Raw genomic sequence first — 16,035 nt, 5'->3', positions numbered from 1 at the left:
TTAATCTCCATCACAATCCTTCTCCATCCCCACATTCCCTCCTTTAACAAGTTACACTGTATTGAAGCGCAGTACTGTAGCACTCACAGTCTTAATAATCCTGGTCAGAAACCGTATTTTCTACACCCATAAAGAAAAACAATGATATTCACAGTGGTGAAAAAAAAAAAATCACTGCTCTCTCAACCAACCACATACCCTTCATAAAAAAATGTGTATCATGAGAAGATGCACCCCCCCCCCCCCTCCCCCTAGAGCTGTGTGCCAGTGGGGAAACTACTGTCAGAGTGCAGAGAGACACTATCCTGAGCTCTTTCACTGAGTATGGAGTCCGTCGAACACAAATTAAATGGAGAACATTACATAGAAAGTCGTAACAACCACAGTTCAGTTTAATTCTTATTTTGTTTCTCCTCTCCCCCCCCGACAAAATGGTCCAATGGTCTCTCTTTGCTCCGACACCCCCTCCGCCCCCCCTCTCAGAGGTAGAAGCCAGTAGTCTGTGGGTCTGGCAGGGTATGTAGGGCGTCGGGCTGAAGACTGTCGCTGGTTGTCTGGCTGTTCACATTGGGCAGTAGACAGCTCCCTGTGTAAGCCACGTTGGTGTCGTTGAGGATGCAGCCATTCTCCATCTAAACACAGAACAAGAAAATATAATTGGCGCTGTATAGGACACAAACCCCCCCCCCCCCCCCACCAAAACAAACGACTATATTCACTACACTCTGTTCTGTGGTCATTGACACTAATCAGTTAATATTTTACCGCAGTGGGCTAAATCAGGGTCTTCGTAGTCTTAAACAAATCTACTTTGAAACAAAAGTATACATCTCACACACACATGGTTCTGGGCTTAAAACAAAGAAGACAACTGTACCATGTCAGATATAGAGTTGAAATGTATTACATTGAGTTTTCATCACAATATTACACACACAATCACAGAAGACTGTAAAAATAACAAAAATGTTTGACATAAAAAGATGTGTGGGTTTTTAGAAATAATGTTTATTAACAACATTCTACCCATGAGGACACTAGGTCATTTGACTACAGGAAAGGGCTACTGCAGGTCAGGTCAGCCAGAGAGCGGAGCAAACACACGCGGCGGTGGACTGGGGGCCTGCAGTCATCAGGACAGAGAACACATTACATGACATCGAGATGGACTAAACCATGTACTGCACCAGGGTAGGATTACAATAGGACCAGGCTACTGACTAAACCATGTACTGCACCAGGGCAGGATTACAATAGGACCAGGCTACTGACTAAACCATGTACTGCACCAGGGCAGGATTACAATAGGACCAGGCTACTGACTAAACCATGTACTGCACCAGGGTAGGATTACAATAGGACCAGGCTACTGACTAAACCATGTACTGCACCAGGGCAGGATTACAATAGGACCAGGCTACTGACTAAACCATGTACTGCACCAGGGTAGGATTACAATAGGACCAGGCTACTGACTAAACCTCCCCCACAGAGAGGTCCTGTACGACAAGATAGAGCAGCTAACTGTAGCATGTAGTAGTCGCTCATATACTAGCTAACTACAAAAAGTAGCATATCCGCAAAAACCAACAGAGTACTGACACTGGTACGTACACACACTGAGTTCCACTCTCTATACTCCATAGGTGTGAGTGTGTACTTTGTGGCTTGCTTGTATGAGGGAATCCTGTGTGTGTGTGGGGACAGAGTGTCTGTTGTGACAGCTCCTACCATCGGCCTAATTGTAATCCTGTTTAGTGGGCCCTAACTGGATTAGCTAGGCATCATCCATGTAGAAATCCTAATAGGGCCACCTTATATAGGCCCCCTATAGGGGCAGACCAGCAGGATACTGAGAACCTGCAGCAGGACAAACCCAGTCAGGTTAAAGTAGGCCAAACTCAACTAATCTCTAATTCTCTCATGCTACTCCGTCCCAAATCACATCAACCCCCCCCCCCAGGGAAACAGCACCCCCTGTGGTGGGATGTGACACCACACGTGTAGGCACTTACCCATGCGCGTACACAACATTTCCACACATTCTTCTGCCCCCTGTATGTATTAGGTAACGATGATGGGCAAATTGTAGGTCAGGACAGCTCATGCTTGACTGGCCAGCTTGGCTCTATGTTCCTCTGGGGCATGGTCGCTGACCCCGAAAGAAAACACAGGAAAGGCGGAGTGGGGCAGGGGCATGAATGGACGCCGGTCCGGTTAGCGTTCGCTGCCTGGGAGCTATAGCTCTCATTGTCAGACTCAACCTTTTTCTATTCATTACCGTTCCTCACCGTCGTCTCTCTCCCTCCAAAGAGACCAACCAACTCTATCGTTCGTTACCCTTCATGGATCTTGAAACATTAATTTGGCACAACAACAAACAAGGAGAGGAAGATGGTGTCCAGCATGCAGAATGGACTGTGTGCTGTACTAATGAGCGGAGCTCTATAGTCCAATTTGTCTTGGACCCTGAGGCCTTGTTTTGACTGACTGGGCCCCTTGTGTCCCTATATGACAGGACTACTGTACACAGTTACAAAAGGCACGCGTTGGTCCAAATCTCAACCTCGTCGCCAAATGTACAGAGGCGTGTTATGCAATTAAACTGAACATCTTCACTTCAGATCAACATGTTAGTAACTGGTACAAACTTGTGACACTCACATCCGTGCACGCACACCGCGAGTGACACTTTTTAAACTTCTTATGGCTGGGGGCAGTTTTGAGTAGCTTGGTCATTGCTTATCGAATATACAGTGTCTATGGGGTCATATTGCACTTCCTAAGGCTTCCACTAGATGTCAACAGTCTTTAGAATCTTGTTTGAGGCTTCTACTGTGAAGTGGGGGCGAATGAGAGCTGATTCAACCAGAGGTCTGCCAGAGTGGCATGAGCTGATCACGCGCGCTCACGTGAGAGCAACCTGCGTTCCATTGCAATTCTAAAGACAAAGGAAATCTCCAGTTGGAACATTATTGACGATTTGTTTTAAAAACATCCTAAAGATTGATTCTATACATCGTTTGACATGTTTCTACAGACTAACAGAACTTTTTGACTTTTCGTCTGGACCTAGTGCTCAAGCCTCATGAATTTGGATTCCTGGGAGTGCATTCTGATGAAGATCAAAGGTAAGTGAATATTATAATGCTATTTCTGACTTCTGTTGATCCACAACATGGTGGGTATCTGTTTGCCGTTGTTTTGTTGTCTAAGCGCTGTACTCAGATTATTGCATGGTGTGATTTTTCAGTAAAGGTTTTTTGAAATCTGACACAGCGGTTGCATTAAGGAGAAGTGTATCTATAATTCCATGCATAACAGTATCAATGTTTATTACAGTATTTCTGTAAATTGATGTGGCTCTCTGCAAAATCCCCGGATGTTTTGGAACTACTGAACATAACGGGCCAATGTAAACTGAGATTTTTGGATATAAATATGAACTTCATCAAACAAAACATACATGCATTGTGTAACATGAAGTCCTATGAGTGTCATCTGATGAAGATCATCAAAGGTTAGTGATTAATTTGATCTCTAAATCTGCTTTTTGTGACTCCTCTTCTTGGCTGGAAAAATGTGTGTTTCTGTGACTTGGTGGTGACCTAACATAATTGTTGGGTGTGCTTTCGCTGTAATGCTTTCTTGAAAATCGGACACTGATGAGATTTCAGGCATAAGAAGTTAAAAGCAACATCATTCAATACTAGACTGAGCTAGAACCCTACATTACTGAACACAACATATACTGTATAGTACTGTACGAGACACCCTGAAGCAGCAGCCATGGAAGTGGAATAGCCTACTGTTCTCTCAAATGCCTACACTAGGTACACTTCCAGTCAGTGTCCTGATCTGAAGTCATGCTGTACAATCTGTTCAAAGCTGAAAATGTAAGGTGGGCCTACAGACTAGAGCTGCTTCCTTCACAATCACATTGCGGTAGGATCAGATCGGGCATTTAGGTCAAGGGTATGTTGTGCCGCCTGCAAGGAAACAACCCTGGTAGGGAGAGGTTATTCCTACTGCAGTCGACGGAATCATTTCAACAGTTGACTTCATTGCAGTGCAATCCTCAAAGATCAAAGCCACTCCGTGTGAGACCTACTTCTCCTGTCCATTAATAGACTCTCCACTTCCGTGACCCTTGCTCTCCACACATCTGTTTACATTGCATGTCTGTTCACATCAAACTATCTTACGTTGAACTATAAAGCAGCAGCGGAGACAAGCCCGAGGCTGGGGCTTCCCATGCCATATTAGTGCCTTTACAGAGAACCATCGCTTTCATGACAGACACGGTTCTAAAGCTTCTAAAATGCTGGGTTGTCAATGACTCTTAACAAGACAGTCCCACAAACAACAAGTCAAATAAACATACAGTCACAGAAATTCCCCAAATATTACACAAGAAAAAGACATTAGGTCGATGATCTATCGACGAGCATCTTGCGTTATTCTTTGACTCTTACCTTGCAGTGAGTAGCATCCTGGGAAGCGCGGCTATTCAAAATGCTGTAGGCATCCAGAGTAGGCATGGTGTGTTGAGGCTGTGACAGCCCCAGGATGTAATCTAAAGAGTTCTGTGTGGTGGAGTACTGAGGGACGTAGGTGGATGGGACCTGTGGAGAATGTTGTTTGTGATGCACCAGATGGTCTGAGGGGTTAGCGGTCACCCCTCCTTGTCCCTGGTAGTGACCTATGCCCCCTACCGTAACCCCGTTCATGACCATGCCCACGGTAGTCAAATCACCCATACCGTAATCCGTGTGAGTGACCTCTCCTTCTGTAGTGTGTTTGAGGATGTCCGCGTGCCCGTTGGGGTAGGAGACGGTGCAGGCTCCATTAGCGGTCAGTCCCAACTGGTCGTCGTAGCTGGAACTCTGCCAATCGGGATCAGGGTGCACCCCGTTGAGAGTGGCACTGCTGCTGCTACTAGCCTTCTGCTGTTTGAAATGACACGGAGATTGAAGCTGGACCTGTAAGTGCTGGTTGTGCTGCTGCCACTGGCTCTGAAGATGGATGTTGTTCTGGTGCTGTTTGAGCTGCTCAGCCCCGTGAGGCCCCAGCTGGGATGTCTTACTGTTAACCAGGGGTTGAAGGCTGTGGCAGTGGTCATCCAGCCCCGCAAGCATATGCTGCTGCTGGGGAAGCCAGTGACCATTATGGACCAAGGTTAGTGAGTTCGTGTGCTGCAGGGTGTCTGGCTGGCTTAGCGCTGGGATGTCCGTTTGTGTCGGGGGCCAGGGGTATTTTGCCAGAACGGGCTTTACTAAGTTGAGGTGCTGCTGCATCTGCTGGGAGAGCTGCACTATGGGTGGCTGTTTTGGTAGTCTGTGAGGGGGTAACATGGGTTGAGGGGCAGGAGGGTCAGTAGCTTGGGGGTGAAAGGTAGAGATATGCATAGTGGGGGCGGCTTGGGTATGAGGGTTAAGGATAAGGGCAGAATTAAGGATAGGGCCTGGGGGATGGGTTGTGGTTGAGGTTTGTGGTATGGACACGTGACTGTCCCCACCCTGGCCATCCTCGGTCTTGTTCTCCAGCGAGTCGTGGATGTAGGCGAGGATCTCGTTGTTGGTGAGCAGGTCGTTGAGCGAGGGGATGTAGTCCGGATCCATCTCCACTCTGATCATCCTTTCATCCAGCAGCAGTAGCTCCAGATCCTCTGCGTTCAGACCCAGGTTCTCCAGAGCAGAGAACAGCTCGCTGATAGGAAGACATTTACTTTATTTGACAAATTCTAAATACATAGAGCCATGGCAGTACAACAATGCAAATAGAAAAAAAAACATCTGAATTAAAAAGTCATTATCAGAAGGGTAAAAGAATGGAAAGCTTGGGCAAGACTGGCTGTACACTGGGCAGTCCAATGATACTTTACACTCAATTAAATTGGAAAAAAGTTATAAAATATTATATGCAAAATTATACATTCACCTGTTAGAGCATGTCTCGTCCCCCTCCAGAGACAGTGAGTCCAGGGTGGCGAGCAGTGGGTCGAAGCTGGACGGAGGCTCTCCGTTGAGGCCAGTGGAGATGGTGGTAACCCCGTTGGGCATAGAGCTCCAGCTCTCTCCCACACCCCCACCCAGAGGGCCACCGCTATAGTATCCACTGCTCTGCCCTTTCCCCTTACCTCCCTCACTAAACAGACTACTGTGGAAGGACATCTTGGGCTCGACGGCTGGTTGGCACACATACACGGACTCATCCTGCCTCATCAGCGCCCCGAGCAGGGAGCTGGGGTCCAGTCCACTGTTATCCTTCGACGGGTTCTTGTCCAGCTTGCCCTTCTTGGATTTGGTCTTGCCTTTAGCCTGGAGTGAGTCGGTGAGGCCGTGGATGGGGTAGCTACTCTGGTAGAGAAGGGCCTCGCCCGTGGCGAAGGTGAAGGGGAGGTGCATGGAACGCTTCCTCAGGTGCTCTCCTCCCTCCTCCTCCCTGGGAACGAGAGGATGGAGAGAACCAATCAGAACACACTCTTATTGTTCAGGATACAAAACTCCAGCCAAGTTAAGGTTGTGTGTCCTTAAAGTTGGTGGCAGCTTCATTAACAGTGTGCCACAGCGGGTCCCAAACTAGGGGTCGTTACCCATGTCAGGTCACCTGATATGAAAATGGGGTCGAGGGAGAATTTCCAAAATCCTGGTAAACATTTTTTTTTTTAATATAAGATCTTTTGTCTCTCAAAATCATTGTAATGTGGTTAACTTTAAAATGAAAATGATTCAAATCTAAAAGTTCAAATTCAACCAGTGCGCCCTTAGACCGCTGGAAAAGGTCGCTCTTGACCATTGCACTTGACTAATTTCCATGGTGAATGGCTAAGCCCCGCTACGAAACCACACACTCTTGCAGAGACTGACATTACCAGCCGCAATTGATATGCAGAAAACAATGTGTGGGGAAGCATAGGCACAGAAACTCACATCAAAACCTTTGTCAGACAACACAGAAACTAAAAACTGATGCTATAGCTGACTGAACGACTCAAACTCCCTACCTTACGCTCTCCAAATGGATGTTAGCGGTGAGGGCCAAGATGCCCATACCATTGACTTTAGTTCGCTGCATGCCGGGGGATGCTATTCATGAGGACATATTGTTGTCTCACGGACCCCAAGCATGATATGGCAAAGGGGATGTTCAATGTGCTGAAAAACAGATTCCATGGGATCGAATAGTGGTGCTTTTGCACAGATGGGGCTCCATCTATCACTGGACAGCTGGCCGGGCCTCTGCACTTTAGTTATGAACGTGTCTCCCTCTGCCATATGGACAACATTGGATGATACACCCACTGAGCTAGAATGGATACGCCGAGAGCAGAACTTTGAGATACGCAGCAGGTAAATTCGATTGTGAACTGTACGGAGTTCACCTGTTCACAAAACTATGTGGAGATATGGGATCAGAGCATGACAATGTTCTCTCTCATACCGAGGTTGGGTGGTTACCGATGGGTATTGTTGAAAATATTTTTCGAATTGAGAGGAACTGTTGTCATTCGCAATGGATTTAAATTACAGACTTTGTGCAATGAAAAGAAAACGTGTCTCCTTGCCTATGTAACTGACATATTTGGGGAACTGAACGAACTTGAAGGCAAGCATGCAGGGAAATACAAACAAATTGTACGGATGAGTGAACGAATCAGCGAAATCCGTTTGACTGTGATCCTGGGTCAGTAGACGTGCCGGTAAGTGAAATTGAACAGCTGATCGAGCTGCCATGTGACTGAATGCTGCAGACAATGCGTTCACCGGTCACTATGAAGAAGTTTTGGTTCTTGACTCCAAGGGAATACAACGCAGTCTCCCTCAGAGCATTAAAACTCATGGTACGCTGATTCAGTGCTCTCATCTGCATTAAAACCAAATATCGATCCAGGTTGGACGTGACAGGAGAGATGCGGTTCTCACTGTTGACCACGCCTCCCCACTTTGAAACACTCCGACATGACATGCATAAAACACACCCATCTCATTAGTGGTGGTGAGATAATTTATCTTATTTAAATGACTTGACTGTCAAAGCCCCACATTAAAAAAGTAAATTATTATTATTTTTTTTCATATGGTGGGGGTAGCGAGAATGTTCAGATATCAATATGGGGTCGCGGGCCAAAAAGGTTTGGGAACTCCCGTTGTACAGTATACTATTAATGTGATGATATCCAATCTACTGTCCTCCCTCTGTCTCACTGGGAACAAGAGCAGGACGAGAAAGAGCTTCCCAGAACACTAGGGACAACTATATGGACTAAAGTCCCTAATACTACAGACTAAACAGCTCTGACTGTATAGAATGACATATTCCGTTCACCTCATTGAAATCTTTCATGCAAACAAAGCAAAATCCCCAGTGCTAAATCAACTCTAGTGTCACATTTAACACTCAGAAAAGTGTTTAGGTTTAAAAATGTATTCAAAACATCATTGTGTTATGGAGGGGTGACGAGGCTAAACCTGCACTTACACCAGGGGCCTCTGGGTGGCGATGATGTAGTCAGGCTTGCCGTTCTTGTAGACCAGTCTGGCGTTGGCTTGGACCCACCTCCAGCGGTTATCCTTAGTGAGCAGTCTGAACACCGTCAGCCCGCTCTCCCCTGTCTTGATCACTGGAATCACATAAGACACCCAATCAGGGGGTGGGGTGAGGGGGGTGTATCAGAACCAATGAATGTATGATCATAACTGAACACAGGCAACAGTACATATGTGCCCCCATGCATGGAACCAACCCCTACACACTCATGACGCTTACAAAAGCAAGTCTGCAGAAATATGCTATTTGTACACGTGCGAGTGTACATGCAACTATGCACGCAGGCACCACCGCACCTCAGTGTGACCGTCACACCTCACTCAGGCCTACCACAACATGACCACAAAAGGTTCTACAGCAGCACCATTGAGAGCATCCTGACCGGTTGTATCAACGCCTGGTATGGCAACTGCTCGGCATCTGACCATAAGGCGCTACAGAGGGTAGTGCGAACGGCCCAGTACATCACTGGGGCAAAGCTTCCTGCCATCCAGGACCTATATAATAGGCAGTGTCAGAGGAAAGCCACACAGTCAACCAAGTTAGACTGTTTTCTCTGCTACCGCACGGCAAGCGGTACCGGAGCGCCAAGTCTAGGTCCAAGAGGCTCCTCAAAAGCTTCTACCCCCAAGCCACAAGACAGCTGAACAATTCATAAAATCACCACCAGACAATTTACATTGACCCCCCATGTACACTGCTGCTACTCGCTGTTTGTTTGTTTGCTATGCATAGTCACTTCACCCCCACCTACATGTACAGATGACCTCAACTAGCCTGTAGCCCCGGACACTGACTCGGTACCGGTGCCCCCTGTATATAGCCTCATTATTGTGTTACTTTTAATTTTAGTCTACTTGGTGAATATTTTCTTCTTCTTGAACTGCACTGTTGGTTAAGGGCTTGTAAGTAAGCATTTCACGGTAAAGTCTACACCTGCTGTATTCGGCGCATGTGACAAATAAAATTAGATATGTACACACACACACTCTCCTTGATCCTTCTCCCAATTTGCCTATTGGTTGGCTTTGCTGTGTGTGTCGTGGAGTACAGCACGTCTCAGCTGTGCAGCTGTCCAGAGTAGGTTCATTGTGGTGAACGGGACACAGGTGTGAGGCACTGTCGACCCATTGTTCTACAGAGGCTTGCAGTAAAGAGATGTGCAGACAGTGCAGCTTTACACCCAATGTGTTCCCCTGCAGTGCTACTGAAACTCTTATCAGTGTGCCAGTTTCAGGGGCCCCTGGTGGACTTTAGATCTTTCTTCCATTCCTGATATGGATATGTGGCCCCAGTTCACCACACTGCGGTACTCTGCTCTACTCTGGGCTTTGCACAATCTCCTTCGTAATCTGGATTATCTGTAAACATATTCTCCACTCTAACCAACCATGTGCCACACAGAGACACAGACGGGTTGGTTGCTGAGCAACAAAAACGCTGCATGCGCAACTTTGTGTCAGAAAAGACGGGTTTGTCTTAAATCGCTGACAACATGTAAACTAGACTTGGTTTCCAAATGTTAATTGAAAACATAAATTAATTTGCACAATGAGCGCTTGTCTCTCAAATACATTGTTAGAGTTGTTGGCTCGCTATCTAGCGATTGTTTATATTAGAATCGACATGAAATCAGACATGGTATCAACAACAAGATAAAATAAGTCAACTACGATTCCCCACAAGGCAGCTTTTAGCCAGTGTTGCTAGCCATCTGACCGCTCGTCTTTTAGAGACACCAACCTACTACCCCGGACTACTTTCTAAAAGCAATAAAAAGGTTGTGAGTCAAAGGTTTCAAAGGTTTGAAAAGGCAGCATATACTGTACTGACATAAAATAAACTAGTGAGTTAACACTACCATTAAGCAAATTGTCCCCTCTAGTATTTAAACTCAGAAAGTTGGAGTGATATTGGCCAATAACAATAAATAACATCATGCTTGGTTTTGAGCTCACTAGCGTATTTTAACTATCATTAGGCACATTGTCCCCTCCAGTATTTCAACTCAGAGAGCTCGATTTGTTATGTACTAGAAACTCAGAGAGATGGAAGGGGAAGTGACATTGTAAACTTAGAGAGATGGAGTTATATTTGCCATCAACCACTGAGCTGTAAAGAGCAGTATGGAGAGTAGTGATGCATGGTTAGAACAGGTTAATTGTGTTTTACATGCTAATGTAATAGGTCTCGGTCTCTCTCTCACACATGTAGTTAGCTTACTGCACAGAATTGTTAAAATGTATTTATCCGTTATTTTACCAGGTAAGTTGACTGAGAAAACGTTCTCATTTACAGCAACCACCTGGGGAATAGTTACAGAGGAGAGGAGGGGGGATGAATGAGCCAAATGTAAACAGGGGATTATTAGGTGACCGTGATGGTATGAGGGCCAGATTGGGAATTTTAGCCAGGATACCAGGGTTCACACCCCTACTCTTACGGTAAGTGCCATGGGATCTTTAATGACCACAGAGAGTCAGGACACCCGTTTAACGTCCCATCTGAAAGATGGCACCCTACACAGGGCAGTGTCCTCAATCACAGTGTCCTCAGGGCAGTGTCCTGTTGCTGACAGGTGTATAAAAATCACACACAGCCATGCAATCTCCATAGACAAACAATGTCTGTAGAATGGCTCGTACTGAAGAGCTCAGTGACTTTCAAAGTGGCACCGTCACAGGATGCCATCTTTCTAAGTTAGTTTGTCACTTTTCTGCCCTGCTTGAGCTGCCCCGGTCAACTATAAGTGCTGTTATTGTGAAGTGGAAACATCTAGGAGCAACAACGGCTCAGCCGCAAAGTGGTAGGCCACACAAGCGCACAGATGGGACTGGCGAGTGCTGAAGTGCGTAACAATTGTCTCCTCGGTTGCAACACTCTCTACTGAGTTCCAAACTGCATCTGGAAGCAACGTCAGCACAAGAACTGTTCGTCGGGAGCTTCATGAAATGGGTTTCCATGGCCGAGCCTAAGATCACCATGCCAAGCGTCGGCTGGAGTGGTGTAAAGCTCACTGCCATTGGACTCTGGAGCAGTGGAAATACGTTCTCTGGAGTGGTGAATCACACTTCACCATCTGGGAGTCCGATGGACGAATCTGGGTTTTAGCGGATGCCAGGAGAATGCTACCTGACCCAATGCATCGTGCCACCTGTACAGTTTGGTGGAGGATAAATAATGGTCTGGGGCTGTTTTACATGGTTCAGGCTAGGCCCCTTAGTTCCATCTTAAGGAAATCCATACATTGACATTCTAGTGCTTCAACGTTTGGGGAAGGCTCTTTCCATGTCTATATTTTTCTTATTAAAAAAAAATGTTGGGGGTAGATGAGCTTTAATATTGCAGATAGATTGTGGATTCCACCAATTTAATTGTCTGCATGATTACCAATCCCATATATATATATATATATATATAGTGCCTTGCGAAAGTATTCGGCCCCCTTGAACTTTGCGACCTTTTGCCACATTTCAGGCTCTCGATGTGCAAAACTGATAGAGACATACCCGAAGCGACTTACAGCTGTAATTGCAGCAAAAGGTGGCGCTACAAAGTATTAACTTAAGGGGGCTGAATAATTTTGCACGCCCAATTTTTCAGTTTTTGATTTGTTAAAAAAGTTTGAAATATCCAATAAATGTCGTTCCACTTCATGATTGTGTCCCACTTGTTGTTGATTCTTCACAAAAAATACAGTTTTATATCTTTATGTTTGAAGCCTGAAATGTGGCAAAAGGTTGCAAAGTTCAAGGGGGCCGAATACTTTCGCAAGGCACTGTGTGTGTGTGTGTGTGTGTGTATATATATATATATATCACATATTTCCCTTTTTATTTTGCCCTGACCCTACCACCCCTCTCCTAATTGGAGTAAACTAATGGACAACCCCACCTAGGCTTCTACTTCCAGGTTATTTATACTACCAGTCAAAAGTTTGGATACACCTACTCATTCAAGGGTTTTTCTTTTTTCTTTTTTCTTTCTTTTTACAAATTTCTACATTGTAGTATAATAGTGAAATCTAAATATATTTAATATTTGAGATTCTTTAAAGTAGCCACCCTTTGCATTATCTCAACCAGCTTCATGAGGTAGTCATCTGAAATGCATTTCAATTAACAGGTGTGCCTTCTTAATGTTCATTTGTGGAATTTCTTTCCTTCTTAATGTGTTTGAGCCAATCAGTTGTTGTGACAAGGTTAGGGGTGGTATAAAGAAGATAGTCCTATTTGGTAAAAGAACAAGTCCATATCATGGCAAGAACAACTAAAATAAGCAAGAGAGAAATGACAGTCCATCATTACTTTAAGAAATGAAGGTCAGTCAATCCGGAAAATGTCAAGAAGTTTCTTCAAGTGCAGTCGCAAAAACTATCAAGTGCTACGATGAAACTGGCTCTCATGAGGACCACCACAGGAAAGGAAGACCAAGAGTTACCTCTGCTGCAGGCGATAAGTTCATTAGAGGTACCAGCCTCAGAAAATGCAGACCAAATAAATGCTTCACAGAGTTCAAGTAACAGACATCTCAACCACATCTGTTCAGAGGAGACTGTGAATCAGGCCTTCATGGTCAAATTCCTGCAAAGAAACCACTACTTAAGGACACCAATAAGAAGAGACTTGCTTGGGCCAAGAAACACAAGCAATGGACATTAGACCAGTGGAAATCTGTTCTTTGGACCGATGAGTCCAAATTTGAGAGCTTTGGTTCGAACTGCAGTGTCTTTGTGAGAAACAGAGTAGGTGAATGGATGATCTCCGCATGTGTGGTTCCCACCGTGAAGCATGGAGGTGGTGGTGTGATGGTGCTTTGCTGGTGACACTGTAAATTATTTATTTAGATTTAAGTCACACTTAACCAACATGGCTACCACAGCATTCTGCAGCGATACACCATCGCATCTGGTTTACGCTTAGTGGGACTATCATTTGTTTTTCAACAGGACAATGACCCAACACACCTCCAGGCTGTGTAAGGGCTATTTAACCAAGATGGAGAGCTGCATCAGATGACCTGGCCTCCACAATCAACCTCAAGCCAATTGAGATGGGTTGGCCCGCAGAGTGAAGGAAAAGCAGCCAACAAGTGCTCAGCATATGTGGGAACTCCTTCAAGACTGTTGGAAAAGCATTCCAGGTGAAGGTGGTTGAGAGAATGCCAAGAGTGTGCAAAGCTGTCATCAAGGCAAAGGGTGGCTACATTGAAGAATCTCAAATATATTTTGATTTGTTTAACACTTTTTTGGTGATATTTCATAGTTTGTCTTCACTATTATTCTACAATGGAAAAAAATAGTGAAAACAAAGAAAAACCTTAAACGAGTAGGTGTGTCCAAACGTTTGACTTGTACTGCACATTTCAGACAATGCATTTTACAATAGTTATTTTTTGTTTGTTTTCCATCCTATCCTTCAGCTACCATCAACCCCTCTCATCTATCGCTGAAGCTCATCCAGTTTGATTTCTATTTTGCTCTATAATTTTAACTGTGCTGTTTCACAAGTGCCAAACCTATATACATTTTACAGACACAGCATATTTGACAAGTTATCCTGTTGTTTTTAATCCCACCCTTCAGCTCCACTCAACTCCTCCCATCTCTCTTAACACCATCCATTTTTGATTTCCCTTTGCCATCCATTTTTCAACTGTGCTGTGATGTTTCACAAACGTTCCCTTTCCTGTTTCAGCATGACAATGCCCCTGTGAACAACGAGAGGTCCATACAGAAATGTTTTGTTGAGATCGGTGTGGAAGAACTTGACTGGCCTGCACATAGCTCTGAACTCAAATCCATCTTTGGGATGAATTGGAACACCGACAGATCAGTAGCCGACCTCACTAATGCTCTTGTGGCTGAACGGAAGCAAGTCCCTGCAGCAATGTTCCAACATCTACTGGAAAGCCTTCCCAGAACAGTGGAAGCTGTTATAGTAGCAAAGGGGGGACCAACTCCATATGAATGCCCATGATATTGGAATGAGATGTTCGATGAGCAGGTGTCCACATTCTTTTGTAGTGTACATGAAGTCTAATTGTCAAGGTACTGTTCTAAACCAATGTTCTTTGGAATATTCCATTATTTAAAAAAAGGTAGAGAAGTCATAGTAAAAGCCTTACTGCGGACGTGGTTCTCAGCACAGTAGAGCATATCAGCTGCATGGATAAACTGGTATCCAGAGCCTCGAACCCGGAGCTCAGCCTCGGTGTAGCCCAGCACGATCTTCCCCCTGCAATGCAATAACATTCACAAAAACACCCTTATTATAGACGAGACGATAATAATAGACAACTGGTTGAAGCTCAGTGTTCAATTCAAAATCTCCCTATCATCATATGTAAATCGATATGACACAAATCTCAAAAGAAAATTCCAAATCAACTTGTGGTACACAACATACTCCCCGCCTCTCGTCGTGAGCCGTTCGTCCGTTACCGAGAACCACATGTTTTTAATAGGGCAGTTAGCAATTGAGTTTTACAATTATGTATTGTGCCTACCTAGCTCAAATTCAAAACGTTGGATTAAAACAAGACTAAAGTGACTATTGGGCTTAAAAGGCGGATTGACTAAATTTGTAGGTGCATCAGTTTTTATCAAATATAAATTAATTTCTCTCTCTCACTTGCACATTTCGGTCAAACCAAGGCTAATGTATATAGCTAGCAATATGGTGGTATTCAAGCTAAGGTTAATCAATGAATGCAAACGGATATTTTGATTAGCTAACGTTACTTGTACAAAGTACAACATCTAGCCTCTGTAGCTAGCTAACACCAGTCCGCTGAACGCGAACTAGCTAACCAACAGGCAAATATAAGTAGCTAGCCAATGAATGTGGTTTTGTTTCGACTAGATAGCTAGCTAACGTTACATTATACCAGTCAGACGAGAGCTAACGTGCGCAAGGTAAGTTAGCTAACCAACAAGTGATGAAAGCTAGCTAGCTACATCTTGCCAAGTAGGGTTTTTCACAAGGCTAAAGTCACCATGTGTAAACTGCTGACCTAAACACTCGCGTGCAATTGGAGCAGAAATAAACTAGCGATTGTCCTTGGCAGCCAATTTAAAGTTATCTAGCTAAGTAACCTTAGCCAACGTAAGACTAACATTAGATAATGTGTACGGTCAGTTCACGCGCCACAATATATCATAACGTTACTAACTTTAACTATATAGTTCAGTTTAAAACCGCCAAACGTTGGGAAAACTGCCACTAATCACATTCATTTGCATTGTACAGACCAAGTTACGGTAACGAGGTAGCCATATTTCAGACAGGATAAACCCTGCAGTTAGTTAGTTAGTTACGCTGCATTTCCTCGATTAAGAACAACCAAGACCACAAAACATGGCCAAAAAAAACAAATTGGATTTGTTAAGAAACAGGGAGTGAGTTATGTTGAACCGCATGTAGTAAATGGTTGAACCCCAAACACACACGTAAACAGAACCTCAGTTGTGCATGCTTACCAGAC

At 44.7% G+C, this 16,035-nt stretch overlaps 1 protein-coding gene across 1 annotated transcript in view; it reads right to left on the bottom strand.

Moving 5' to 3' along the window:
* Positions 1-423: 423 nt before the first annotated feature.
* The window catches only part of ahr1b (aryl hydrocarbon receptor 1b), a 96,776-nt gene continuing 81,164 nt past the window's right edge, over positions 424-16,035 (bottom strand). The window contains 5 exon segments of the mRNA XM_064969503.1: positions 424-632; positions 4,476-5,709; positions 5,941-6,444; positions 8,482-8,623; positions 14,677-14,786. Coding sequence (XP_064825575.1) covers positions 480-632; positions 4,476-5,709; positions 5,941-6,444; positions 8,482-8,623; positions 14,677-14,786 — 2,143 coding nt within the window. The 3' untranslated portion in view covers positions 424-479.

Source organism: Oncorhynchus masou, chromosome 6 (assembly GCF_036934945.1).
Source record: "Oncorhynchus masou masou isolate Uvic2021 chromosome 6, UVic_Omas_1.1, whole genome shotgun sequence".
NCBI lineage: Eukaryota > Metazoa > Chordata > Actinopteri > Salmoniformes > Salmonidae > Oncorhynchus > Oncorhynchus masou.
The sequence above is the reverse complement of the archived record's forward strand: the minus strand, read 5'-3'. Positions and strand labels throughout refer to the sequence as shown.